We start from the raw sequence: 26,216 nt of genomic DNA, 5'->3' as shown, positions 1-26,216 counted from the left end.
CACAACGTTTACCACGTGTAGGTAGTATTAGTATCTGTAAACAGGTTCAAAGAACGAGGAAAAACGTATTATAAAACCAGCTGGGTTCTGATGTCGCGCATGGTCCAGTTTGTGTGCATGAGCAAGAATACTCCATTTAGTGCCCTTTGGTAGTTTGAACGGAACTGTCCGAGCTCATGCAGGTTACGTTACATCACGACGTGACACTTTTTTTTTTTTTTTTTTTTTTTTTTCAGCATGAAGAAATCATAGCTCTCAAAAATATACGGTTTAAAATACTTTGGCGTGATATGATGAGCAACCAATGGGAAGCCATTGTAGTGCGATTTACGTTACGCACAAAATAAAAGGCAAAAGACACACTCGAAGCATCCCCGGCGCTGCATATTTCATTTTCTCATAGTTTTGAATGCATCTGATGAGTCTGATCATGTGACCTACTTATGGATGACACTGGGGCAACAAACAGGAAGGCTGTGGTTTGTGACATCATTGAGCCGGGCAGCAACTGTCTGTCACAGATTTGCAAACGTGATATGAAATTTGTTGAGGCGGCATAAGAGTAGGTGTCGCCATAGCAACTGCTTGCATCTTTGAGCTCACAAACAAAGCTCGTTCCACTTCTTCTTTTTTTTAAATCTCAAAATAATGCATGTTGTTTCTGTTTGCCCTGCGGTTGATCGGTGAGTCCAAAAGTCTGCTCCAACTCAACCAGTTAACCCTAATGTGGATAAGCACTACAGAAAATGGATGGCTGGACACAGGGCACGTACCGTAAGGCACAAGTCAGCATAAGCGCTGACCTGCCTGCTGAGGGAGGAAAAATTGGTTGCACGGAATGCAATGTGAAAGAGGCACTAAAAGCAGACTACTGCGAATATACTGTACATCGCGATACAGTGGAATATGATTTAGGAGGTGAAGTACAGTGGAGCAAGACTTGAAAATAGTGTTTGTGTTGTCGAAAAGAATAAAGTAATGCAGAGGCCCAAAAAGGAAAAAAAAAAAGGCATTTCCATAATGAGGCATTTTTAGCACGCTTAGCCTATTTTAGCATAAAACAGGAAAGCAAATCAAATAACCGGAAGGATAAGCTAGTCCTCTCTCTCTCTCTCCCTTAATTTGAATAACTCACATGACCAAAACGGTGTCGACGAGTTTTCTTAATGTGGGCAAAGTCCGTAAAGGCATCTTTCCACGTCAATGTCGTCCTCCTCATTTCTGTACATTTTCTCGAGTAGAGAGAAAAGGAGATGATAGAAACTGTGAGGCCAGGCACTTTCACGGGGTATATTCATACCGATTTTTAACATCTTGACTTGATTTTTGTGCAGATTCAGTTTACCGTCGTCAATATTGAACAGGTTTTAGTTGTCGTCCCCGACTGTCTTCTGAGGAGAGAAAAAAAAAAACCTCATTCTTAACATACCCCGCGCCACAGCACAATCGCTCAAGATAATCTTTCATCTGATAATTGGGCTTTTTTTTTCGGAAAGGGGGAAAATCCTGCAATTCATACCAATTTTTGGTGCATTTGTAGCCCACTCCAGATAAAAACACAGCAACCTGGAAGATGACTCTGTAAAAGTCCCGTTTGCCACACCCGATATCAATCCGATCAGATCTAAATCTCCCCAAATATTTCAGTCCAATTCCGATACAACCGTCCTAGATTTGCTCCTGTCCTTTTACTGCACTCCCCCGAGCATCAACGTGTAACATTTCCCAGGGAGCTACTGCAAGATGAACTCCGTTTTGCTCTATTTTAACAATGTTTACGTGAAGCAAGGTAACATCGAGGGTTCCAATGATTGGAGCGAAATGGCTAAAAAGTGGTGAAGTTTTGCTTACTAGAACACATTTTGATGACTTTTCCCAATGAGCAAATGCTGATTTATTTTCTTTGTATGCTTTAACGGGATATTTACACATACAGGAAGTCGTTAGTCTGTCTCTTCAAACCAAGTTTTTTGTGGCACTACAGTGATTCCGCAGCTGCTTCTTCTTTTCCTTTCAGCTTGTCCCGTTAGGGGTCGCCACAGTATGTCATCTTTTTCCATCTAAGCCTATCTTGTGCATCTTCCTCTCTAACACCTCACAACATCCATCAACCTTTCCTTTGGTCTTCCTCTCACTCGTTTGCCTGGGGGCTGCATCCTCAGCACCCTTCTACCAATACAGTCACTCTCTCGCCTCTGGACATGTCCAAACCATCAAAGCCTGCTCTCTCAAACTTTGTCTCCAAAACATCCAACTTTGGCTGTCCCTCTAATGAGCTCATTTCTATCCCTATCCAACCTCTTCACACCAAGCGAGAACCTCAACATCTTCATTTCTGTTACCTCAAGTTCCGTTGTCTCTTCAGTGCCATCGTCTCTAATCTGTACTCCAACTCTTCTGTCACATAGAACACCAGACACCTTCCGCCAGCTCTTCCACCCGCTTGGACCTGTTTCTTCACTTCCTTACCACACTCTCCATTGCTCTGTATTGTTGACCCCAAGTATTTGAAGTCATCCACCCTCGCTATCTCTTCTCCCTGGAGCTTCACTGTTCCCCCTCCACCCCTCTCATTCACACACATATATTCTGTTTTACTTTGGTTAATCTTCATTCCTCTCCTTTCCAGTGCACGCCTCCATCTTTCTGATTGTTCCTCCGCCTGTTCCCTGCTTTCACTGCAGATCACAATATCATCTGCGAACATCATCGTCCAAAGGGATTCCAGTCTAACCTTATCTGTCAGCCTATCCATTGCTGCAGCAAACAGGAAGGGGCTTAGGGTGGATCCCTGATGCAGTCCCACCTACACCTTAAATTCTTCTGACACACCTACGGCACATCTCGCCACTCTTCCGCTTCCCTCATACATGTCCTGTACTATTTTAACATATTTCTCCGCCATGCCAAACTTGCGTATGCAGTACCACAGTGCAGTGATTCCGCGGCAATAGCAAATATCCGCAGTTAATTGACACAAACTTAAAAAGCGTTCGAATTGCCTACAGATGTCACAAAAGGGCATTAAAGTGCTTTTTTTTTTAATTATTGGACAGACTTATGGTCTGAATAAATTCCTTGGCACCGAGATGCTACGAAATGATGCCAAAGGACTACTTTTATATTTGACATGCGTTTGGGTTGAGCACAAAATTGCTGAATAATGGCAGAGAGGTTGCCAAATAAATAAATGTGAATTTGGGATACCAGAAATGCAAAATATGCGAGGGTTCGCCGTAGTGGGCGTACGCATGACAATATTACACGTCTACACCAAGTCAGGACTAGCACAGACTTACAGACAACACTGTCATCAATAGAAGACACCAAATGTGCGTGGTTGGAGGTGTGTGTGTGGGGGGGGGGTCTTGAAATTGCACTTTACATCCCACAGACGTTGCATTTGTTTGCAGTGGTAAAATTCACACAAAGAACACAACATCCAATAGAACAGAAGGGTTTTGTTCTTTTCCCTCCGTGTTTGAATGTACGGCACCCGTCCAGTGGTCCGGAACGAGGGCGCTTTCCAGACATGTACAAAATTTTCGGAAAATCAGACCCCGGTTTGGTTCGTGACGCCCTGAAATAAAGAAAACCCTCACATATTAAAAAGTTACAGACATATTTGCCATTGAGGACGTACAGTAGTTACTGTACATAATGCAATTTATACACTTCAAAATATTTGAAATCACGTGTTTTTTGTTTTGCATTAACTTTGACAAGAAAAACGTATCAGTGTGACTGAGCTGGTGACTTATTCTACTAAAGGAGGTCTACTCAAAAGTGATAAAGCACTGCTGTTAGCTAAAGCCCAAGAGGGTCTCGCTTGGTAATAATGAATGATTAAATAATTTAAAAATATATTTTCATTTGCACTTTTAATATGTAGTTAATTGGGCTGCAAAAAATATATTTAAGTTTAATTAAACATTGCCTGATGTAATCCAATGTTTTTAGTTTTATTTAATCCTCTAAATATACAATAATTTTGTCTGCAAAAAAAGTTATTTGACCATTGCAATTAATTCAGACGAGTCAAGTGTTTGAAACGTATATAAAATCAATTTTAATTATGTAATTCGGTTTATTTACTTTTGAAAATGCATTTTCATATTTAAATCTCTTAATTATTGAAAATATTTTCACAACTTATTAAAGAAAATTATAGTGCATAATTTAATGTTTTTAATGGCGTCGTGTGTAATTTTAATTAATTGGTGGGCAATGTAATGTCGAAAAGAAGGCTGCGGATGTAATATTGAATCCAATGAATTAAGTATATATATTTTTTTGAATATTATTATTTGGGAGGCAAGCCTATACATCCGCGCGACTAGGACTGGGCGACGGCCAGGGTGTTGACGTATCCGTGCGGACACATGTCGTTCTCGGACACCCCGTGCGAGAAGTGGGCCTGGTTGTGGTGGTGGTTCCCCCCGGTCAGCCTCCGGCGGACGCCGCATACGGCCACGCACTGCTCGGCGAGCTCCAGCAGCGTGGACACCAGGAAGAAGACGTTCTTGAACATGAGCACCGATACGGGGCCGTCGTCCACGTACACCTGGAAGCAGCGCACCACCAGCAGCGGCGCGTTGACCAGGAGCCCCGCGGAGAAGAAGCGAGCCCACAGCCAGCGGCACCGGAGCTCCGACGCGGTGAGCTCGTACAGCCACACGACGGGAGCGGCCAGGGCCACGAAGTACACCGAGATGACGGTGTACTTGAGGTACGGGGTCGGGATCTCGCTCCGGAGCAGCGCCTCCACCAGGGAGAAGCTGTCGACGAGATCCAGGCAGGTGGAGGTGAAACAGCTGTGGGAGCGGTGCCGGGTGGCCCCGTTCACGTCCTCGATGATGGCGTTGATGAGGCAGAAAAGCAGCGGGGCGGAGAGCAAGGTGACGATCTTGAAGCCCGTGAGCCCGCACGGCACCTTGGCGGCGACCAGGTCCAGGATGGAGGTCTCCAGGACGAGCGCCACCTTGGGGGTGCACGCGATGACATGAACGAGCCACGCCAGGTAGGCGTAGGTGAACTCGCCCAGGTTGCAACCGCCGTACGCGGAGCCCTTCTGGTGGAAACCGCAGGCCCGCTCCCGCTTTCCCCTGGCGTTCTTGACGAAGAAAATGGCCCAGCCGGAGAGCACCACCAGGTCCGTGGCGATCCACGAGCACCAGTACAGGTCGGTGAAGGCGATCAGGTAGAAGTCCAGCACGCCGCCTTGCAAGACGAGCAGCAGGAAGCACAGGATCTTGTAGAGGAGGCTGCGCGTGGAGCGGGGGGCCATGAGCGGGGCGCCGGCGTGGGCGAACTCGGTCGATGTCATGATGAGGCCGGTGGACACCAGCGGTCGGATGCTGTCGCTCTCCCCCGTGTGGGTGCCGCTGACGCCGCCGCCGGTGGTGGTGGTGCGCGCGTCCCGCCTCCTGCTCAGCAGCCGGCCGGCTTCCGGGGAAGGAGACGAGGAGACGGGAGAGTCGGAGCTGAGAGTCGCGGAGGATTGGAATGCCTTGGAATTGTTTTTGGGAATTTCTGCGATCATTGTATTACGGCGTCCGCATTAGCTTTGCCTTGTTTTTCTTACTCCTTGATGCATTTTTTTTTTCAAGGTGGAGGGGAGGAGTTGCTTGGAAAAATAGGCACGGATTTAGGCCATGGAAGGGACTTTTGGCCCCTTTTACATTGGAGCTGCATTGTATTTTCATGACTTACCCATCGAAAAATATAAAATTAAAAAATGATCATGTAATATTTTCAGTATCACAAATATTGAATGGCAACTCTAAAAATAACAAACCAAATGCACAGTACCATTAAATAGTAAATTTAAAATCTAGGTGAATATACACAAGCTAAAAAGTCATTAAAATAATATGCAAGTTAAAAATAAAAATATGAAAACACAAACCATATTGTCCTAATCAATACATACCAATAAAACCTATGTAAAACATGGTAAAATGCAGAAATGTAAAATATTCAATTACAGTGATGCCTCGGTTCTCGACCGCAATCCGTTCCAGAAAGCGGTTCGAGAAGTGTTTTGTTCAAAAACCGAATCCAGGTTTCCCATTACAATGAATGGAAAAAGAAATAATGCGTTCCAATTCTAAAAAAAAAAAAAATTGGGCTTTTTAGCTTTTCTTGATAAACTGTATAGTTTAAATACTTTATATAATGAAATAATTTAAGAGATGTAATTTATTTTTTGCTTAAAATATATGCTTTGGTAGTAGAGTACGCTAAGCAGGGAGTGCATTCCCGTTTCTGTAGCAACTCGGCCCCCGGCCTAGTAAACTTTTTTTTTTTTTAACTAACAAAAGTGCAGAATAACTTTAAACAAGCGACTTGCCTTCTTTGGAGCCATGATTGGGTGTTAATACGGTAGTCCTCGATAAGAAGAAAAACAACAGTCACTACCGGGATGCGTCTGCATACAGAGGCTGCGTTATACAGAAGAAAACGTGTGTTATCTCATTTCTGTTTTCAGGGAGGGGGGTGTTTGAATTGACTAACAAAACGCATCATGGGTGGGTCAACTGCTTGCGCCACGCCCAATGTTATTTCCAGGTTTTTCGGGGGGCTTTCAAATAGTAACAAACCGCGCCGCGCGTAGTTATTTCCGTGTTTTTTCAGCGGTGTGGGAATTCATTGCAAAGCGTTTTGGGTTTTGTCGGGGCCGTTCGGGTCCCCGTTTTCCTTTGAAAACAGAAGCAAAAAAAAATCTTTACATTTTTTGTTCGAGAACCAAGGCTTTCCTGTTTTATCAAAAAGTTGTCATCCTAACGCATCTTAATTTTCCGTGACACTTATCCTGAGCTTGTGCCATATCAAGCAGGTGACCGTGAAAGAATTATACGCTATGAATGGTCCCCGGCCAGTCACAGGGGAAATATAGACAAATGTTCACACTTTTGGACTTGTGGTCTCTAATCAACCAGAGAAGCACATTTTGTTTTTAATGACAAAGCCAGAGTACCCAGATAAATATAAAATTTGATGGTATGCCACTCATTGGGTCATTGAACATTTTAACAGTAACGTGTTGAATAGTTTTCCAATTGTACGTCATTCACTGTCCTACCACAAACGAGACACCACCAGCATGTATTGATAAACTTTTTTTAATTTCAAGTTAACATGGATGGCCGTGGAACATAGAAAACACACATTTTCAGTATAAACATATGCATTCCAACAGAGTTCAACAGGTTGAAACCAGCTACCGGCGGGAGGGGGGGAGCGGAGAAACATTTCACGGCTACAGTTCAAACGTGTAGGATAAAAATACGGGCATTAAACGCCCAACAGTGGCCCCTGTTCTCCCCCCTCTTTCCCCGTTGTACTTTTGAGCCTGAATCTGAGGAAGGGATCACATCCCTCTCTTTTTTTAAGTGCATTACAACATTTAAAGTCAGTAGATAGTAGAATATTGCACTTGATGAAATGAAGGGTGGGGGGGGGTGGTCAGGTGGGGTCGGGGGTTATTTGAAGACGCTTGTGAGCTGCTCAGTGACTTAAGGTGCAAAATGGATCAGCAATAGGTTTAACAAAAACCAACAATTTTAGCGTAGTGATCTACATGCCTTTTTGATCATCATTGACAAAAAAAAAAAAAAAAAAGTCGTGGCGGAACAGTGAAATACCGATTACACCGGGAACGTGGGTACGGTTAATACTTAACACAATATTTAAGCTATAAACAGCTTCGGTGAAGGCGGGAGGGGTCGAATCGTACGACGACCCCGTCGCAATTGGAACAAATTTGAAGACAATCCGCACCCTCGGAGGGGTGACGGACTTTATGTACAAACTCGGTGTAGGTGAGCGACGCGTGAAGCCAAACGCTCACAAAAACCTGCGTCGACGAGATTCCGCTCAAGTTTTTGTTCAATCGACGCCCACGAATAATCTCGCGTCAATGAGATTACAATAAAGTTTTTGTTCACTTTTTTTTTGCTTGGACAACGAGGTTAAGTCAAATGGAATCTAGAACGTTTTTTTTTTTCCCAGCACAACTTTTTTTTGTGTTTTTTTTTTCTTCTATCATTTATTAATGGCCTGCTTAAAGGAACTGCCACAATGCAAGTTTAGGGGAGGGGGCGGATCTACTGTCCATCACTCGCACAAGACAGTCCATTCTAGGGTTTACTATATATATTTAATAGGTGTTTGGGAGATATGCAAGTATGTGTGTGTGTGTGAGTGGGGGGGTGGTGGCTATAGGTAAATTTCGTAAATATCATCTAATTCCTCGTGAAACAAGTCCCACTCGTCCTCGGAGTCGGTCACCTCCTCGTCGGTGCCGGCGGCGAGCAGCATGAGGAGCATCTCGCTCAGCTCGAACGTGACCATCTCCTCGTCGTCGTTGTCGAACGAGTCGCCGCTTTCTCGCTCGCCCAGGATGTCCCAGAGTTGCGTGTGTGGTGTGCTCTGTGAAACGGATGTAGAGTTTAGCTCGAGCCCTAAATTATATTTTTTTTTAAAAAAATACATTTTAAAGTTTGATTACATTTTGTGTCCTAGATGTTAGGTGGCAAAAAGATCAAATATGTCTGACCGCAGTGTACGTTGAGCTGCAGTGTTTTGGATGTTTTCCAAATTGTACATTTTATGAACAATTATTTACCCTCAATTCCCCGTTAATTGCGATGGAAGGTTCACAAGGTGGAATGCCCCCCCCCCAAAAAAAAAAAATCCTCAGCTTTACCTCCCACGGTGTACTGAAAATTATGCAAATTTATCTGAAATTTTTCAATCAACTTGGCAGATAAACATACAACCGAAGCGTCTAATTTAATCAATTCGGCTCCCGAAATTTGAGTTTGAGGTGAGGAAATTGGTCCAGCCTTGCTCTTCCGCAACTGACCAGCAGATGGCGCCAATCGCAAAGTCACATCGAGACAAACGTTTACGCCCACGGACAATTTAGTGGTTCAAGAATTTGGTGGGGGAAAAAGGCCGAAATACAACCTATGCATGGTTATTATCGGTTCTGCTAAATTTCTACAATATGACGTGGTACCCGGTTTCTGATGCTGGACCCGGTCTGCCGCCGCGGAGGCTGAACCTCCTCCAGACGCCCGTCAGGAAAAGCGTGCTTGTAGAAGCAGTTGGAGCCGAAAGGACACGTTCCGCGGCCCTCGTCGAAGTATCGACACGGTTTACCCCTGGGGAACAGAAATAAGAGACGGGATTATTATTATTATTGTTTTTAAATATCTTCAAGCGGGAATATTTTGGGAAGGAACTTCAATTTCATTTTGTGCAGTTGCGTTACAGCACTTCCTGCAGAACTAGCTGTCAAGGAGTTGACAAAATTCATCGTGAAATTTAACCCGAAACTACCGCTCGATGACAGTTGTCGGTTCAGAGACTCAAAGCACCTTATCGCATTAAAGTCAATGGAAATCAAATTAATCCGATCCAACCCCAAAACCAAGACGACTTTCGCAACGAGCAGCGGATTGCAGGGATCCTGGTCGACGCGCCCCGTAGACGACCCCCCCCCCAAACTCTAGCTCTGAATTGGTGTGAATAATTGCTCACTCTGAGTTGCATCGCTGTGTATTGTAAGGAACGCATGTTGCAGGCAATCCTTGATCTTACAAGTGGATTGTCCACGTACCCCATGCCTTCCTTGTACGTCTGGATGAGTTTCTGCTTTTCCTCCTTGTCTTCCACCCAGAACTCGCTCGGGATGACAAAGTTGGATGTGATTCGACATTCTGGGCAAGATCTGCAGGGGAGAGACCGTTAGGGGGCACACGAAATATACAATGAACACATTTGCGCAACGTTGACATGAATTTGTGGTGTCGGGCGGTGAGTGGTTGGATACAGAAACGTAACCGTCGATGTGCGTTCAACCCTCTAGAGTGGAACGTGCTAAAGTGTAGGCGTCGCATTCCTATAAACAAACAAAGTGGAGGAGTGAAGGCCTGACAAAATATCAAGGTAGGAGCACAGCGGCCACTCGGCAACAGTGCACGTTTTTCTGTATTTTTACAAAATTCACATTTAATCCCGATAGCTTGACTTTTTTTCCTCCTTTTAAATTAATTGTTGGAAAGGGTTACACGATTACTGTAATTTCTGGCTTATAAACCGCAACTTTTTTTCCCCACACGCTTTCAACCCTGCGTCTAATGCAGTGATGCGGCTAATTTGTGCAGTTTTTCCTAGTCTCAAGCGCAAAAGAGTCAGACCGGTGGAATATATGTGCCAAGGAAGTGACTTTTACCGGTCCGGCCTCGTTAGCGCTGCGCTAGCATGTTACTGCCGTGTCTCAGTGATTTTTACCAGTATGATTTTTTTTTAACCGGTCCTGTTAGTGCAGCGTTAGCGTTAAACAGTGTCCCGTCTTTCTTTGTAAATATCTCATGTTTCAGTGTGAGCACTAGCGGCTTTTACACGGCTGCGGCATATGTATGTACCAAATGGGATTTCCTTTACAAATGTACTGGCCGAGGCTTATAACCAGGTGCGCTCTTATCGGCTGGGAATTCTAATTATATATATTCCAGTAATGTCATATAGCTAATGAATGAAATCAATAAAGTTAGTGAAAAACTTAATTAGATGTTAAAAAAAAACATTTTTTTACATATGAAGGCGCCCATTAAGGGCTTAACAGTATATGTGGTAGTATAATTGTAAGACTTTAATTGGAATATTTTTGTACGTACAATTTGGTTTACATCATTATCATAAACAAATGTAATTGTTATTGGTAGTCCAACGTTTGATCATAAGATAAAATGAAAACCATTTGATTGTAAATAAATGTCTCCCTTAACAAAGGAAGAGCGTTATAGTCATAATTTAATTATATGCTTCAATATTATTGAATGATGTAATTTCGATTTATGCAACACTTAAGATTCACACTTTAAAAATATTTGAAGAAACAAAAATGTATAAAAGCCATTCGCATCGAGGCCTTCCGTCCGCCAGTAAACCACAGAAAATTTTCGTCATATTCCACAATCTCAGTCCATCATAAGAATGAAAGTTTCAAATGCGACAGCTCGTCGTCCTTTGCCGAGCACGAACCGAGCGCGTGACTCACTTGATGATTCTGCTCTCAAACTGCCGGGCGCTCCGCCACCTACGGATGCACTTTAGGCAGTAGCAGTGGCTGCAGTTGGAGAGGATGCCGAAGCGGCGCTCGCTCGGGTTGCTTTTCTCGAACACCACCTCCATGCACACGCCGCACATCATGTCCTTGCTGCGCTGGACGGCGAACGAGATCTCCATGTCTTTCTCGTGGGCCTCGATGCATGCCTGTCGCCAAGAACGCATCAATGCGGCGCTTTCTCGCGAAATCACCCTTCATGGTTCGTAACTGTACCTTGGTGTGCTCCGAGCGCTGGTTGAGGTCGGTGGGGTGCAGCACCTGGAGGCCGCACATGTCGCACACGTCGCCGTGGAGGTAGACGCAGTTGAGGCCGTAGCGGCACTCGCCCACGGCGGCGTACGGACACAGCTGCTTCTGTGGCTCTTTGCCGCCGCTGTCCAACTCCTCGATGAGGGGGACGGAGCTTGGCGCGTTCGCCAACTCCGCTGGGCATGCGGGAAAGGAAAACGTTCAAGTAATTTTAAGAACTGAAAGGCTCGACATACTGTCTGGCGAGATACAGTGAAAAAAATAAGTATTTGAACACCCTGCTATATTAGAGGTTCTCCCACTTAGAAATCATGGATGGGGCCTGAAATTTTTAGTCACCTGTTTGCAATGACAGAGGTCAAAGGTTTCCTGTAGTTGTTCACCAGGTTTGCACACACTGCGGGAGGGATTTTGGCCCACTCCTCCACACAGATCTTCTTGAGATCAGCTCCCTCCAAAGATTTTCTATTGGGTTTAGGTCTAGAGACTGGCTAGGCCACGCCAGAATCTTGATGTGCTTCTTCCGGATCCACTCCTTGGTTTCCCGGACTGTGTGCTTCGGGTCATTGTCATCTTGGAAGACCCGGCCACGACCCATCTTCAATGCTCTGACTGAGGGAAAGAGGTTGTTCCCCAAAATCTCACAATACATAGCCGCGGTCATCCTCTCCTTAATACAGTGCAGTCATCCTGTCCCATGTGCAGAAAAACACCCCCAAAGCATGATGCTACCACCCCCATGCTTCACAGCAGGGATGGTGTTCTTGGGATGGAACTCATCATTCGTCTTCCTCCAAACACGGTTAGTGGAATGATGACCAAAAAGTTCCATTTCGGTCTCATCTGACCACAAAACTTTCTCCCATGACTCCTCTGTATCATCCAAATGGTCATTGGCAAACTTAAGACAGGCCTTATTTGCAGCTGTATCACACAAATAAGCAGTTTAAAAACCAAACATTGTGATTTCTGGATTTTTCTTTTTAGATTATCTCTCTCACAGTGGACAGGCACCTACGATGAAAATTTCAGACCCTTCCACGATTTCTTAGTAGGAGAACTTGCAATATAGCAGGGTGTTCAAATACTTATTTTCTTCACTGTAGGACAAGAATAGCGCCACCTCCCACCTTTATCAGTCTCCACTTGAATCTAAAGCGCAAAGCACTCACCGCGCCCACAGTACGGCTGCCCCGGCACAAATTCCGCGGCGTTGACCCAATCTTGTGCCCCTAGGCCAGGAGTCGGCCCACTGAGCTCCGGATCGGGCTGGCTGGCTCGGGAGGTGGAAGGCAACGGCTCAGGTGTCGGCAGCTCATCTTGTGACGGACTGTGGTGCTCGAACCTATTGAAGCGGACTCACGGCGTTAGATACCGGCGGGCCTTCTGTCTACCGGGCGGGCCGTTAAAATGTTTGCAGCCCACATTAACGCTACTGAGCGATTGCCATTACATTATCAAGCACCAACTGGTACGAGGGATTAGCGCAGTCAATACATCCCAATGAATCATAGTAGTGGGCCGTAAGATGTCGTGGATATGCCAAAAATCCCAATTAGGGATGTAAAGAAAAAAAAATAATATATATATATATATATATATATATTTAGACTTGATGATTTCACAGAATATCTCTTCCATTACTCAGGTAACTTATTTTGGAATACCAATACAAAATATGCATCTGAGGGTTAGGTATTGTTTGAGTCTACTTGGGCTCACCGTCCTCTAATCGAGCTCGTGCACCTATGTCATAAAATCACGTGACTTTTGTTTACGTCGGCATATTGCCGGTCAAGCTAAGCATCGCTCAATGCTAAGTCGGTTGGAGACGACACGGAAATATATGTCTCGTAGCACGACGCCAAGAGTCTTGTCCGATCCCATCAGACATTTAGAAGGTGAAAATAAACAACGGTACGTGAAAACACTAGATAAAACTCAGCATAAAGGAGCCGTATTTAATGCCGAAGTCGATAATTTTGCCGATAAGAAATTGGATGGATTGCATGCATCTGGTGAGTAAGTCGAGATTTACATGGAAAAGTTTGAAAGCGTAGAAAAGTCTGGACGCATACGAATACTTAGTTGCTGGATCTGTTATCATCAGGAATAAATCCCACGTAGTGACGGTTATGATGGCTTCTGAATGCGGAAGTGTGTTCGGCGACACGTTGACCTTTGCCGGAATCCATCGATCTTTTCAGCTAGTTTTCAATACAAATACCAATATTTAAATAAATGACCCCTGGTTTTACAAATACTTTTTGGTCATTTAAGATTGAGAAGAATAATTCCTACCCGAAATGATGCCATCGCTACACAGGCGTGTGCGTATTTTGGTTGGGCACCATCCGCCATGTTTAATTGCCGGAATCCATCGATCTTTTCTGGAATTTTCATCTTATATTTCATGAATGATCCCTCTGAATATCTGTCTCGTCTGCTGTGACAACCAACAGCACAACAGGTCTCGGGTATTGTAAATATTCTCCTCCGGCCACGTCTTTCACGCGCCGTCCCAATGGTTCATCACCGTCGCAGCATTTTGTGCAAGTCTGCAATAATGTGAATGCATCTGGGAAAAAAATTATCCCTACCAAGCTTTGGGGTGGAGATTTTGCTCAAAACTTTTATTTTTTTCTTGCAATCAAAAGTCACAAAATTACTCAATTTATCATTTTAGCTCTAAACTAATACAACTCAAGTAATCCAATTTCCGGAGGTTGCATATTTAGTTTTATGGGGTGGGGGGTGGGGAATCTCTTACTAGGACAGGCAAGGCGATTACAAAAGAAGCAACTTCTGGCAATTGCTTTTTATTGGTTTGCACAAAGCAATGTAAATGAGTATTATTTGTTTATCAAATGACAAACTGTGTGACCCGACAGGTCATTCGAGTTCACCGTCCGGCCAAAGCAACGTGACTGAGTTCCCATTTCAGAAGGTGTGAGGTGACATTGGTTTTTAAAAATGGGATGACAACATGTGGCAGAGTAGAACAATATTCGGATTCGAGTATTACTCACGCAAAACTAAAAAATGAGGAACTCTAAAGGACAAGTCAGTGTTGAGCCAGACTTCTTAATAGTTTCACTCCCATTATTAGACAATACACATTTTTTTAGGAATAGAAACGTTGTTGTAGACGACCACAACAATCATGTCCCGTAAATAAACACGATCATTCAGTTTAAAAACAGAAGTGAAGTCAATGGGAATAAATGCTTGTTACAAATCAGAAAATCAATTGTTAAAAGATTTGCAAGTGACATTTCTATGCTGGTGTAAGGGGGAATGTCATATTTAATACGATACAAATGTTTTTTGTGCAGTTAGTGAATAGCAAGTGAACAGTTGCTTTCATTTGAATACACAAGCAGTGACTCCACTCTGCCCGCTCAAGAACAATAGTCAAAAGGTTGAGGTGTGAAGCCAACATATTCTCTTCCCCCGCCCACACACACACTGTTGAAACCTTTTTTATTCCCCTCATTTTGCCTAGCTTGCTGTGTCCTTTCAAACTCAAGGCCCGGGGGCCAGATCCGGCCCGTCCCACGATTTCATGTGGCCCGCGAACCCAAATCTAGAGTGTGAATTTCCATGATTCTTGTAAAAAAAAAAAAAAGATAGTTGCGATATTACAACCATCTTTGTGTTGCCAAACGTCAATAGTTGAAAAATACATTACATTTGATTTCTGATTCCAGAACGAGTTCATGAATTGATCATGTAAATATTTTTGTTCCGTAGTCATAATGGCCCTCTGAGGGAAACCAGAACAATGTGGCCTGTGAGGAAAAATGAGTTTGACCCCCCTGGTCTATAGAGTGTGGCTTGATCAGATCAAACGGTGTCAAAATCCAGCCCGTTCAAGTGAATGACCTCTTTCTCTTTGTAAACGTAACAAACCTCTGTCTATGTATTTGTTGCAAATATTTGAAATATGCCCCCCCCCAACAGAAATATAAATTCAATTATAGTAGACACTGAAGAGCCACAGTGTTCAAATACTTGCTGTCTAACGCCAAAAAGTATGGCAGGGATATACAATACTCTTTCATGACCAGTCAGTGGCAACTGTAAAGCTTCCACACTGGCTTGTTTCGCAGGCCCGCGTCATGGCGGCCATCGCATATGGCCATCTCCAAAAAAGGCCCATAGAAAACCCCCCCCCCCCCCCCCCCACAGCCTCCTACACACGACGGCTGGTACTCGGTGCACAACTGTTAACCAGTCTGTTCCAAGAAAGCCGCTCCAGTGTTAGATGAGGACGTGGGGGCGGTCGGGAGGGAGGTGTGTGTGCTGGAGCTATGCATAAATGAGGGGGGGGGGGGGTGCAGATGAGTGAAACTGGGGAACCCAGCAACAGCAGAAAAAGCAGCAAAACTGAGTGTTGTGCAATTGCTATGCAGGATGTGGTGCACTCTGTCTGGTGGCCTAAAAAAAAAAGGTGGTGGTGGTGCGGGGTCATTAAGCCCAACACAATAGGCAGAGCACAGGGAATTGAGCCATAAAAAACCCCCACGTCGGGTGCTTTTCTTCCGCATCTTCACGCAGAGGGAATCCCTCCAATCGCAAGGATGGAGGAATGCAACTCGTCACAGCAGCAGAAGCGACTCAATGCATCATAAGCTTGACAACAAGTGTCTTTAGATCATTGTCGCGATGGGGGGGGCCCTGCTTAGCACTGACGTGGTAACTATGGGGATGCTCCTTGGAGCCAGACACCGAGCAGACGCCGTCTGGGCGCACTCGAGCTTGACAAGAGCGGGAGCGTAATCTGCCTCTCAAAAAAGGAGATGGAACCGCTGCATGTTTAAGCCCCCCACCAGGCCCCACTTTTAAAGTGTTATCAGGCAGCACCATTGTTTGTAAAAAAACAAGAGACGTCATGTTAATGTGTGGCCAACGCCGTCCTCACTTGTCTTTCACAACAAAGAGAAACTGGTGCAATTAACACAAAGCAAAGCAAAGCAAAGGCTATTAAGATTGATTTCATGCTTGATCGGAACTTTCCCCTTGAGGATTTATTAGAGATGAGAATTTTTTCGCAGATTCGCGGAATTCCGAGTTTGTTTCAGTTGAAAATGTCATTTGTGTGAAACATGTAAATCCGTTGAGAATTTTATTTTTGGGGTGGGGGTGGGGGCAGCATCTATCGGCAACGCTCGTCGTGAAATTAGTCACACGGCATTGCTATCTGTTGGCATTAAATTTGGTGTTTATAATAACGACAACATTGCGATTTTCTGCAGCATTTTGGTGGTATTTTCACTCTGATGTTAACATTTCATAGAGAAGCATTCTGTTTACTACGGCATAGTTATAATTTATAGACGCACATGTTATCGAGCGGTCTGCACGTTTGGCAGTATGGCGAAAGTGTGGGAGCGAAAAGATGAAGGTGGTGCCGGGGAAACTGATTAAAAACCAAAGGCCACGGCTTGAAAAAAGTGTAACTGTCCAGATTGGAACGAAAACTGGATCAACATGTCTAACTGAACACATCCAAAAACTGGACGTTCCCGGCAAAGTGCCGTGCACTCCGTGTTCCGATATGATCAATTATCAAAGACGAAGAGCAAAAAATGTCCAGGACCATATCCAAACCAGGATACACAAAGGTAAATTGGACGTAAATTTCTCAAATATTATATAATTGACAACTACATACATAAATTGTGTACTTATTTCTGAAGTGTAACTTGAAAGTGCAGTAGCCTATTTGATATAAACTTCACTGTCTACTTTTTATGTCTGAAGTTTGGGAAAATTATTTTGGTTGTTTGGACTCATATTTTAAGTTTTCAAAATGCTATGATTGTCCTGTATTTTATTTATTTTGTTAGAAGTAACCAGAGGTCACCATTTAACGTTGTGTTTTACAAAAGATTTTTGTGCCTCAGGCAGACGTTTTCAGTGTTTCTCCCAAATTGGTCACTCTCATCCCTGATGTATGGAAAAATACACCTTTGACGTAACATAAAATATATATTGCTCCAAGATTAAAAAAAAAAAAAAAAAATATTCCCACCTCACCCATGACAAGCAAAATTAAATGGTTTATCTTGCCATTTCTAAAAATAGATCTGCGAGAAACTCATCCGTCACTTCTGATCCACTCCAACGTCACAGTGGGGCTAATTTACGTGATTACTTGCCAAATCGGCTTTGTAAGATGTGCAAAGATCCAGAGCCACGTTCAGAGGTTACAAAACCGTGCGAAACGCAGGCGGCAAGTCCAAAAGGCACCGAGCGCCGCATTGACTTTTGTTCCACGCACAGATTTGCTTCAGCGGCGGGGCGACGTGTCCATACGGCAAATACACACGAGCGAAAGTGCTTTGTGATTTGGCAGTAGCACGACGCAAGGCGGTCAACTCAATCGAGCTCAATTTAGCCAGACAAGGTACATTGTGTATAAAGTGTGCTACATCTTCATGGGGTTGGTATTTGGATGAAAACACGTCGCAGACTTTAACTCCTGGGAAACGCAATAAAATGTACAAAAAGCCCAACAGGTCTCACGTTTGATATAGTTGGCTACTGCAAGGGATAGCACCATATTCCATCATTTTCCAAGGGGATCCCAGTCCAGACTATTTATACAAGCCTAAAATTGTCACCCCCTACAACCAACTGACATGGGACACATGAGGCTACTCCCCATGTGCATTATTATATCCAGGAAGACAGCTGCGCCGAGGATCCCGACAAGGCAACGCCACAGTCATTTTAGAAGTCGTCGTTTGGCGCGACCCCGCCGGGTGTTTTGCAAGAATATCTGTTATGTAACAAAGTTTGGCCCGAGCCAAGCATTCACCTGCACCGCTCCCCGAAGGCGCAGTTTCCCTTCTGGTAGAACTTGCAAAGCATGGCTGCAGCCGGCTTGCTGTTGGTCAGATTGTGAGAATATCGACAGTTGTCGCCTTCTTTGCATAGACCGTGCAAAAAATACCTGCAAACAGGAAAAACAAACAAAACAAAAAAAAACATGAATGGTTTGTCATTAGTCACTATGATATAATGCTTGCTAATCAAGAGACAATGCAACTTATACGTTTACTATAAATCAAGTGCATTTCCAGCCACTGTCCAACCTTGTAAACTAGCATCTGATTTTTAAACAAAATGCTGACGAGACAGAACTCACAAAGCGGTACATATGCATTCATTTTCCGTTAAAGTGGAAACAAGGTCAACGGCTTTCCCCTTATCGGCCATGAGCAGTGACGCCTGCGCGTCTCGGGGCTTTGTGGCGTCGAGTGTCGTCAAAGCCGTGGCTTTAAACCGACGCCGTCGCCGGGAGGACAGCAGAAATCAAACAAAAACAGTTGCCAGGCTCAGCTAACGCATCGCGAGGCAACAACAGCACACTGAGCACAGCGCCGCTGTAGCTAACCCGCTGTTGAGAACCGCTCGACAGTAGTCCAAACGCCTCAATGTCGAGGCAAAACAAAAAAGTCGCGCGGTGACTCCCCCGTCGATATTCGAACAGCTACAGCTCAAATCCTACCTGCAAGTTACGTGTTTGGTCCAACCTCCTGATATCGCTGAGGCCGCTGTGGACGCTGCAGCTGCTTCCGCCATTGCTGTTGATGTTGTCGCGGCCGGATGTTCCGGACCGCTTCTCGCGCCACATCTCCTTCGGCAATCTTCGGCTTCTGCCGGAGTTTGCCGAAGGACGGACGGCTCGCGCCACCCAGCGGCCAGTTTGTGGCGTTACAGCCAACACGGTAGCTTTCATGCTAAATGTTGGGATAGAGCCTTCAAATCTTCTCATCTAGGACACATGGAACTATCCAAAAGTGCCCCCCCCCTCAAAAAAAAGTGAAAGAAATAGACTTAATCGATGCTTATAAACGTTTTGTAATCTGGAACATTTCTAGTCCATCAACTAGGACAACAAGGAAAGATAATAATGAACAGTATATAACAAACTACTGTGAAAGCAAGCATCTCATCAAAAAAATATTTTAAACAAAGATTAAACAAAGGTTGAGTAGATGTCTTGCATATGTATATATACATGCAAGATATATAGAAAGTGATCAATTTAATGTTTAAATGTAATAAATTACATGTGTATAAAGCATATGTGTGCATAATATCCAAACCAATCTTTGACAAATAAGTATTTCACACTATTATAAATGACAGAAAAGTGCACCACTTATTTATTGCAATTATGTAAATCTCGATATTCCACGTTGAGGTGTAACCCAAGCACTAGCAACCCAGCAAGGAAAAAAAAAATAGCTGAAAATTGCTACATTTCAATTACGTTTAAAAATGAAATATGCACATCCACGGTGGTCCTCGGGACCACCTGTCCTTGGTATGCACTTTTGAGGACCAATTTACGGATTGCCATGCCGAATATATCCGGAACGATTATTTTTTCCCCCCATCAGAATCTGGAGGTAAGGAGCATGCATCAAGTGAATGACGTGAACGGTCGGAGAAAGAAGTCAACCCTCACATCCATCATCGGGCTTGCGGAAGGCATTTTCTCACAGGTATGCTAAAAATATATGATACCAAATCATTTGTTAAGTAATAGGCCAAAACATAAAGGGGGAGTATCCCGCTCAGATGACTTATAGGTCACGAAGACCCCTGGGAACTGTTTTAGATTGCAATCTACAAAGTTCACAAACCTCGTATCAGTTCTACATTCTCATTTGACAGTGGACCTAATAATGTTTAACGGAAGGAAATCACTTTTAAATGAATACCAAAACAGATATTTTAGTATTTGACACAAATTAATTCGGTCATATTTTCCTCTCAACCTCTGGTGGTAGGTAATACGTTACGACCTTGACAACAATAATCCAATAAAACAAACAAGTTCTTGTAAATTTGGTCGAACCGCATAGAGAATTTACTAGAAATGAGACGTTACAAATGAGATTTCACTTCTCTTTTTTAGCACACCATGGTTTGTCTTTCAAATTTTTTATGACCTCTGGGAACGTCAGCGACACGATTTCACTTCCCCTTTCATCTTGCCCGTTTGACGGTATACAGGAGACAAAAGTGAGATGGCCGAAATGTGTTGCGTGGTGCGCAAATCAAATGGCAAAACGTGGCGTAGTGGTCCCATCGGCCCAATAAAAGTTGCAGTTTGTCACATTTGACAGGAGAATTAGTCGGATGAAATCCATTCTCTGTTGTCTCACCTTGTGCAAATTTATGTTTTATGATGTCATAAGCCATTCAACTGGGTCATGCGTGCCAGTTTATCCTGTCAACATGAGATTCACAAACTAACCTGAACTTCCTTCAGCAGAAGAGAAGTGCAAATGGGAGATACATTGTTATTGTCACACCCCGCTATTAAAATATGGAAATCATCATAACTGACTAGAACACGCATTTTTAATTCCTGGGTCTTGCATGAGTTAACTGGGTGTAATTTTGTGATGGCCGCCAGCAATCTCATCGACTTTGTGTGTTCACTTCTTTGTTCCTTTTCAGATGTTGTGTCATATTGTCTCAAGTTGTTTGGTCTCAAATTTTATGTACTTCTTGTTTTATCCATGTAATATTTCTGTGTATTTTTTGACGCCTTATGGGTTTTTTTCCGTGTAGTGTTCTTTTAGTTTCTCTTCCTCAATGGCATCCCTGAACAAAAACAACAACAACAAAAAAGACTCTAAATGTAACCAGACAAAACAATAAATGCTCAGATATCATCCATCCAGCCATTTTCTTTGCCGCTTATCCTCACGTGGGCCGCCGGGAGTGCTGGAGCCGATCCCGCTGTCAACGGGCAGGAGGCGGTGGACACCCTGAACTGGGTGCCAGCCAATCGCAGGGCACGTCAAGACGAACAGCCGCACTCACAATCACACCTTGGGGCAATTTAGAGGGTCCAATTTATGATGCATGTTTTTGGGATGTGGGAGGAAACCGAAGTGCCCGGAGAAAACCCACGCAGGCACGGGGAGAACATGCAAACTTCACACAGGGAGGGCTAGTATTGAATCCAAGTCCTCAGAATTGTGAAGCCAACGTTTTCCAGCCGACCCTCTGACAACATGACATTGCAAAAAAAAAAATCTTTTAGTGTGAAAACAGCATGATGGCCCCTTTTACAACATATTCAATAACCAAGTGCCAAATCATTTTACAAAAAAAAAAACCCACATCACTAGGGCTGTTGGCAGAGTGATTTTGAAATCCAGAAAATACCGAGTCATCATTTTGGGGGAACAAAATGAGGAAGAAAATAAGTGGCGAGGCGCATTGAAGGGCTGAGATTAAAACCCATAAGAGGAAATCGAGCTGACCAGTTGAGTGTTGACTCCTCCGGAAACTATGTCGCCCCGAGGGTAAGATGCTTTTCTTCTTTCAATTATCTTTTCTGAAAATGGCCCAGATCCAAACGACACACCAAAAAATATTTACGTATGTATGTTTTTTTTTTCCTTCAGGACTGGCTTGGCCCTGTTGGTTGTTGCTCTGCTAGCAGCAGGCTGCACGGCAGCAGGGCTGCCTGGCAACCAATTTGAAATGTGCGTTACTTCAAGACGGAGAGTCGCAGACCTCTCCAATCAAAATCTAACATCCTTTCCCTTAAATCTGCCAGACACCACGGAATACTTGGACGTCTCTCACAACCCCATCCAAAGTATCAGCGCAGACGCTTTCCCTTGGCTGCCTCTGTTGTGTTTTCTGAAGGCGACTCATTGCGGGCTCAGGGTGATCTCTCCGAGTGTGTTTCGACACACTCCTGCCCTTCAAGTTCTCGATATATCCTCCAATGAACTAACAATCATTCCCGATATCTCACTGCCACAACTGACCGTGTTGGATTTATCCGATAATCTCTACGAGGCCTATCAGATGCCGGATTGTTTTCGAAACCTTACAAATCTACAAGTGCTGTCATTAGGAAGCAAAGCGGCTCTGTCAGTGAATTTAAATGACTTCAAACCTATGACGGACATCCCCTTGGAGCATTTGGTTCTGGGTGCAGGAGTTCCATGGCAAAAGTATGAATCGGGAGCGCTTGGGGTGTTGTCCCTGCAGAAGTTGTCGCTTTTCACTAACTTCTGTGGGAATTTGAGTTTGTTTGACAGCCTTCTGGAGGATCTGAATTTAACAGAGGCGAGTGCCTTAAGGGTTGTGACTTTGTTTTCGGATGACTGCAATGTCACTGATGACCCCTTCGAGAACCTGAGATCAATGCCCTATGTTCGAAACCTCACCATAGAAAACACCTGGATAAACAGCTCGTTCATGGAGATATTCTTAAAGAACCTTTGGCTGTCTTCAATTGAGAATCTCTCCTTTGTCAACGTCACGTACAACGAAGATACGCCTGATGGGTTTCAGTTTCACCCGCTCAATCACAGCATTAGTCTTCGCTCTATAACTTTTGATAAAGTGAATCATTATCAATACAAGTATCCTACACTCAACACAAGCTTCAAGTACGCTTCAAATCTGAACTATGTGAAATTTTCTAGGACCGGAATGAACATTTTACCCTGTAAAGTCTTATCTGTCATGCCAATATTGGAGACCTTGGACGTGTCAGACAACCTCCTGACTGATTTGGGTTTCTGGTGGCCTCCGTGCTCCAACGCTTCAGTTTTTCCCAAACTGAAGCACCTGTTGTTGAACAAGAACCGTTTCAGCAGTTTGTCCTTCATCTCGGGACAGACGCATGAAATGAAACAGCTGGAGTCCTTGGATTTGAGCTTCAATTCCATATACTTGGACGTCAGCTGCAAATGGCCCGCTCACTTGATTGAGCTCAATCTCGGGAATAACAATCTGGGCAACAAAGTTTTTCAGTACCTGTCACCACATTTCCAGCGAATTTACTTGTCAAAAACGGGAATAACTGCCATTACCCAAGAGGACCTGTCTCGGTTTCCCAAACTGACACACCTCCATCTCAGTGCTAACAGCATCCAAGTGCTCCCAGAACTACTCGATGCCCCAAACCTTATCAGTTTCTACATGGACCAGAACACGATCTCAAGTCTTTCTCGGTATGTCTTTGCGGGATTTCCGAAGCTTCAGCTCCTCCAAGCTGGGAACAATCCCTTCGTATGCTCATGTGACCTCCACTGGTTCCTCAAAGACTTTAACAAGTCTTTGCTCTTGGACTGGCCCTTGCACTATTCATGCAGCACGCCGAAACAGTTAAAGGGCCTGCCATTGTCCGAGTATAAAACCAGTGTGATCTCGTGCGAAATATGGCTCCAAACAACAGTGGCATTCTCGGTCTTCCTGTTCGTCGCAACAACCTTGGGCCTGCTTTTCTACAAACTGGATGGTGCGTGGTACACAAAGATGTTGTGGGTGTGGATTCGGGTGAAGAGGAGAGGCAAGAAGCGCTCGCATTTGCTGAAGAATACGTCATTTTCTTACCACGCGTTCATCTCCTACAGTCATCAGGATGCCAAGTTTGTGATCAGCAAACTGGTCCCGTCCTTGGAAAGCGTTGGGATTTCACTGTGTGTTCACGAACGTGATTTTGTGCCTGGTGAATTCATCATTGACAACATCATCAACTGCGTGGAGTCCAGCTACAAAACCCTCTTCCTCCTCTCCAAACATTTCGTCCAGAGCGAATGGTGCAACTACGAGCTGTTCTTTGCCCAGCACAGAGCCATCAACATCCAAGAGGACTCTTTGGTGTTCATCCTTTTGGAGCCCATCCCCACCGACTGCCTGCCCAAAAAGTACTTGCGACTGAGAACTTTGCTCCAGCAGCAGACGTACCTGGAGTGGCCGAAGGAGGAGCGCAAGCAGCAAGTCTTTTGGGCGAGTCTTAAATCCATGCTGCGTACGGCAGACAAATCTGTGGTTTTGAGGGGGGTGGCTGTGGATCTTGCAGATTCAGCAACACTACTTACTAATCAGACTTAACATACCTTAGGGTTCCAATGTGGATGACCACAATTCTGTAATTCTGCAATTCTGTATTTGGACAGCCATAATTGAGTAAAAGTCTAAATTTTGAGCTGTTCCACTTTAACGCACGGGGGCACGTTGTTGAAATGGGCTTTTCAAGTTTCTTGACAAAAGCAGGTCACAAACCGCTGGGAACTGTTGTAAATTCCAGGAAATGAATTCATAATCCACTTCATAATTTGTAAATGGTTTTCAACCCGGTTCGAATGAAGCTGTTGTATATCTGCTCTTCAAATAACAATCGCCTTCTTGGCTTATGAATAATTCTTATACATGTTTTGTTTTGTACAAAGTGAAGTCAAAAGGTCTACATGAGAATGATACAATAGATTCCAGTCCGTTTCATTTGAGGAAATCAAAGAAATAATGATTGAGGACTACCGGTTGAAATCATTTTCCTGTTTATGTTCAAGTGTAAACTGTCGACAATACTTCAAAACGGGACTTCACTGCATCGTTTTCATGCTCTTTGAGCTTCAGTACCTTTGTTTAATGTTTGCCTTTCCCTCTGACTTTTGCTACCAATTATTCTGTGTTTTGTTTGCGCGTTCTTTGGTGAGGATTTTTATTTCCCAAAGGTGATGACCAAACGCTGACAAAAAGAAGCGTTGACTCATTTTACAGTTTGTGGAAGTTATGAACTCCCCCCAAATTCGTGAAGGCCCCGGTATCACGACATGACATAAATATATCTCGAGTTATTTTAGTGTGTGAGAATATTTGTGCAAGCTGAACATTTGAAAGGAAAGTTTTGGTTTGGTTCGCTCCTTACAGTGTTTTATAAAAGCAATGTCGGCAATTATCTGTGAAAGTAATGCTTTTCTATTTTGGAAGTGGTTGTCAGTTTGTGCGGACTAAAAGATTTTGTGCATTGTTTAAAATGAAAAAAAAAAAAAAAAAAATAAAACTCCTCATTTCAGAAGCAGCTCAATGGTGGATTTATAAAACACATGACTTTCTTTGTGTACGAAACTTCCAGATGTGGGCATTGTTGCCCCAAAAATGTATCGAACTGAGAACACTGTTACTTTGGAATAGTCCAAGTCAAGTAAAAGTGCAAAGTAGTCCACCAAATATTTGCTCGACTTCTAGAAAGTATTAAATTAAAAACTACGGGTTCTGAATATTACATTTTTTTTTCTTCACTGTGATTTTTCGGCTAATTATTCCATATAATCTTTTGATTGTTTCTGATTTTTGTGTGTGTAGTTTTTCAGTTTCTTTTCCTCAATGGCTTGACCAAACACTGACAAAAATAAACTGAATTTAAACAAATGAAACATTTAATTACCCCCCCCCCACACACACACACACATAAAGACAAAAAAACAACAAACAGCAAAGAAAAGCAAGCCTTACAGTTGTTTTATCTGGGAACTGTATTGCGCTTGCAAAATCTTCCTGTCCTTTCTTTTGGCGGGAATGACAAGGGAAACGTGCCATTTGAAGCACCGAACACAACCAGTTGCTGTTTGATTTGTGTCTGGGACAACGTTGTAGCGCTTGCGATTGTTCAGGTCTCACCGATTCACAACAGTTCCCCTTGTGTGGTTGGGCTGGGGAACAAAACTGCTCTCTGTACTTCCAAAGCCGACACGCTCTATTGTAGTGATTTCCAACCTTTATGGAGCCAAGGCCCATCTTTTACAACTGAAAAATCTCAAAGCACACCAACAAACAAAAATTGTCCCAAAAATAGCAGACATCAATTACTGTATGTAATTCCTGCTGTCCATGAGAAGAGCATTTATTTGTTACAATGCCTCCAGAGCAAAAAATAAATGAACAAAATACATTATCCATCCATCCATTTTCTTAGCCACTTATCCTCACAAGGGTCGCGGGGAGTACCGGAGCCTATCCCAGCTGTCAACGGGCAGGAGGC

At 43.8% G+C, this 26,216-nt stretch overlaps 3 protein-coding genes across 4 annotated transcripts; 1 reads left to right on the top strand and 2 right to left on the bottom strand.

The window, feature by feature from the left end:
* Positions 1–48: 48 nt before the first annotated feature.
* tmem121b (transmembrane protein 121B) lies at positions 49–5,707 on the bottom strand. The gene has a single exon (XM_061806634.1). The coding sequence runs from the start codon at positions 5,540–5,542 to the stop codon at positions 4,337–4,339; it is 1,206 nt and encodes a 401-aa protein (XP_061662618.1). The 5' UTR covers positions 5,543–5,707; the 3' UTR covers positions 49–4,336.
* A 1,401-nt stretch (positions 5,708–7,108) lies between these two features.
* mkrn1 (makorin, ring finger protein, 1) lies at positions 7,109–19,058 on the bottom strand. 2 transcript variants are annotated; one of them, XM_061806964.1, is made up of 8 exons: positions 18,909–19,058; positions 18,216–18,350; positions 12,562–12,734; positions 11,354–11,565; positions 11,072–11,286; positions 9,629–9,739; positions 9,026–9,170; positions 7,109–8,433 (listed from the first exon to the last, which is right to left on the bottom strand). In XM_061806964.1, exons 1-8 carry the CDS (start codon positions 18,980–18,982, stop codon positions 8,221–8,223), a joined length of 1,278 nt encoding a protein of 425 aa, XP_061662948.1. In that variant the 5' UTR covers positions 18,983–19,058; the 3' UTR covers positions 7,109–8,220. The 2 variants fall into 2 exon arrangements, with proteins under 2 accessions (XP_061662948.1, XP_061662949.1); XM_061806965.1 differs by lacking the exon at positions 18,909–19,058 and adding an exon at positions 18,546–18,898.
* A 2,601-nt stretch (positions 19,059–21,659) lies between these two features.
* LOC133493345 (toll-like receptor 1) lies at positions 21,660–25,588 on the top strand. The gene is made up of 2 exons (XM_061806631.1): positions 21,660–21,732; positions 21,835–25,588. The coding sequence occupies exons 1-2, from the start codon at positions 21,719–21,721 to the stop codon at positions 24,284–24,286; spliced, it is 2,466 nt and encodes an 821-aa protein (XP_061662615.1). The 5' UTR covers positions 21,660–21,718; the 3' UTR covers positions 24,287–25,588.
* The last annotated feature ends 628 nt before the right edge of the window (positions 25,589–26,216 follow it).

This window comes from Syngnathoides biaculeatus, chromosome 20, assembly GCF_019802595.1.
Source record: "Syngnathoides biaculeatus isolate LvHL_M chromosome 20, ASM1980259v1, whole genome shotgun sequence".
NCBI lineage: Eukaryota > Metazoa > Chordata > Actinopteri > Syngnathiformes > Syngnathidae > Syngnathoides > Syngnathoides biaculeatus.
The sequence above is the reverse complement of the archived record's forward strand: the minus strand, read 5'-3'. Positions and strand labels throughout refer to the sequence as shown.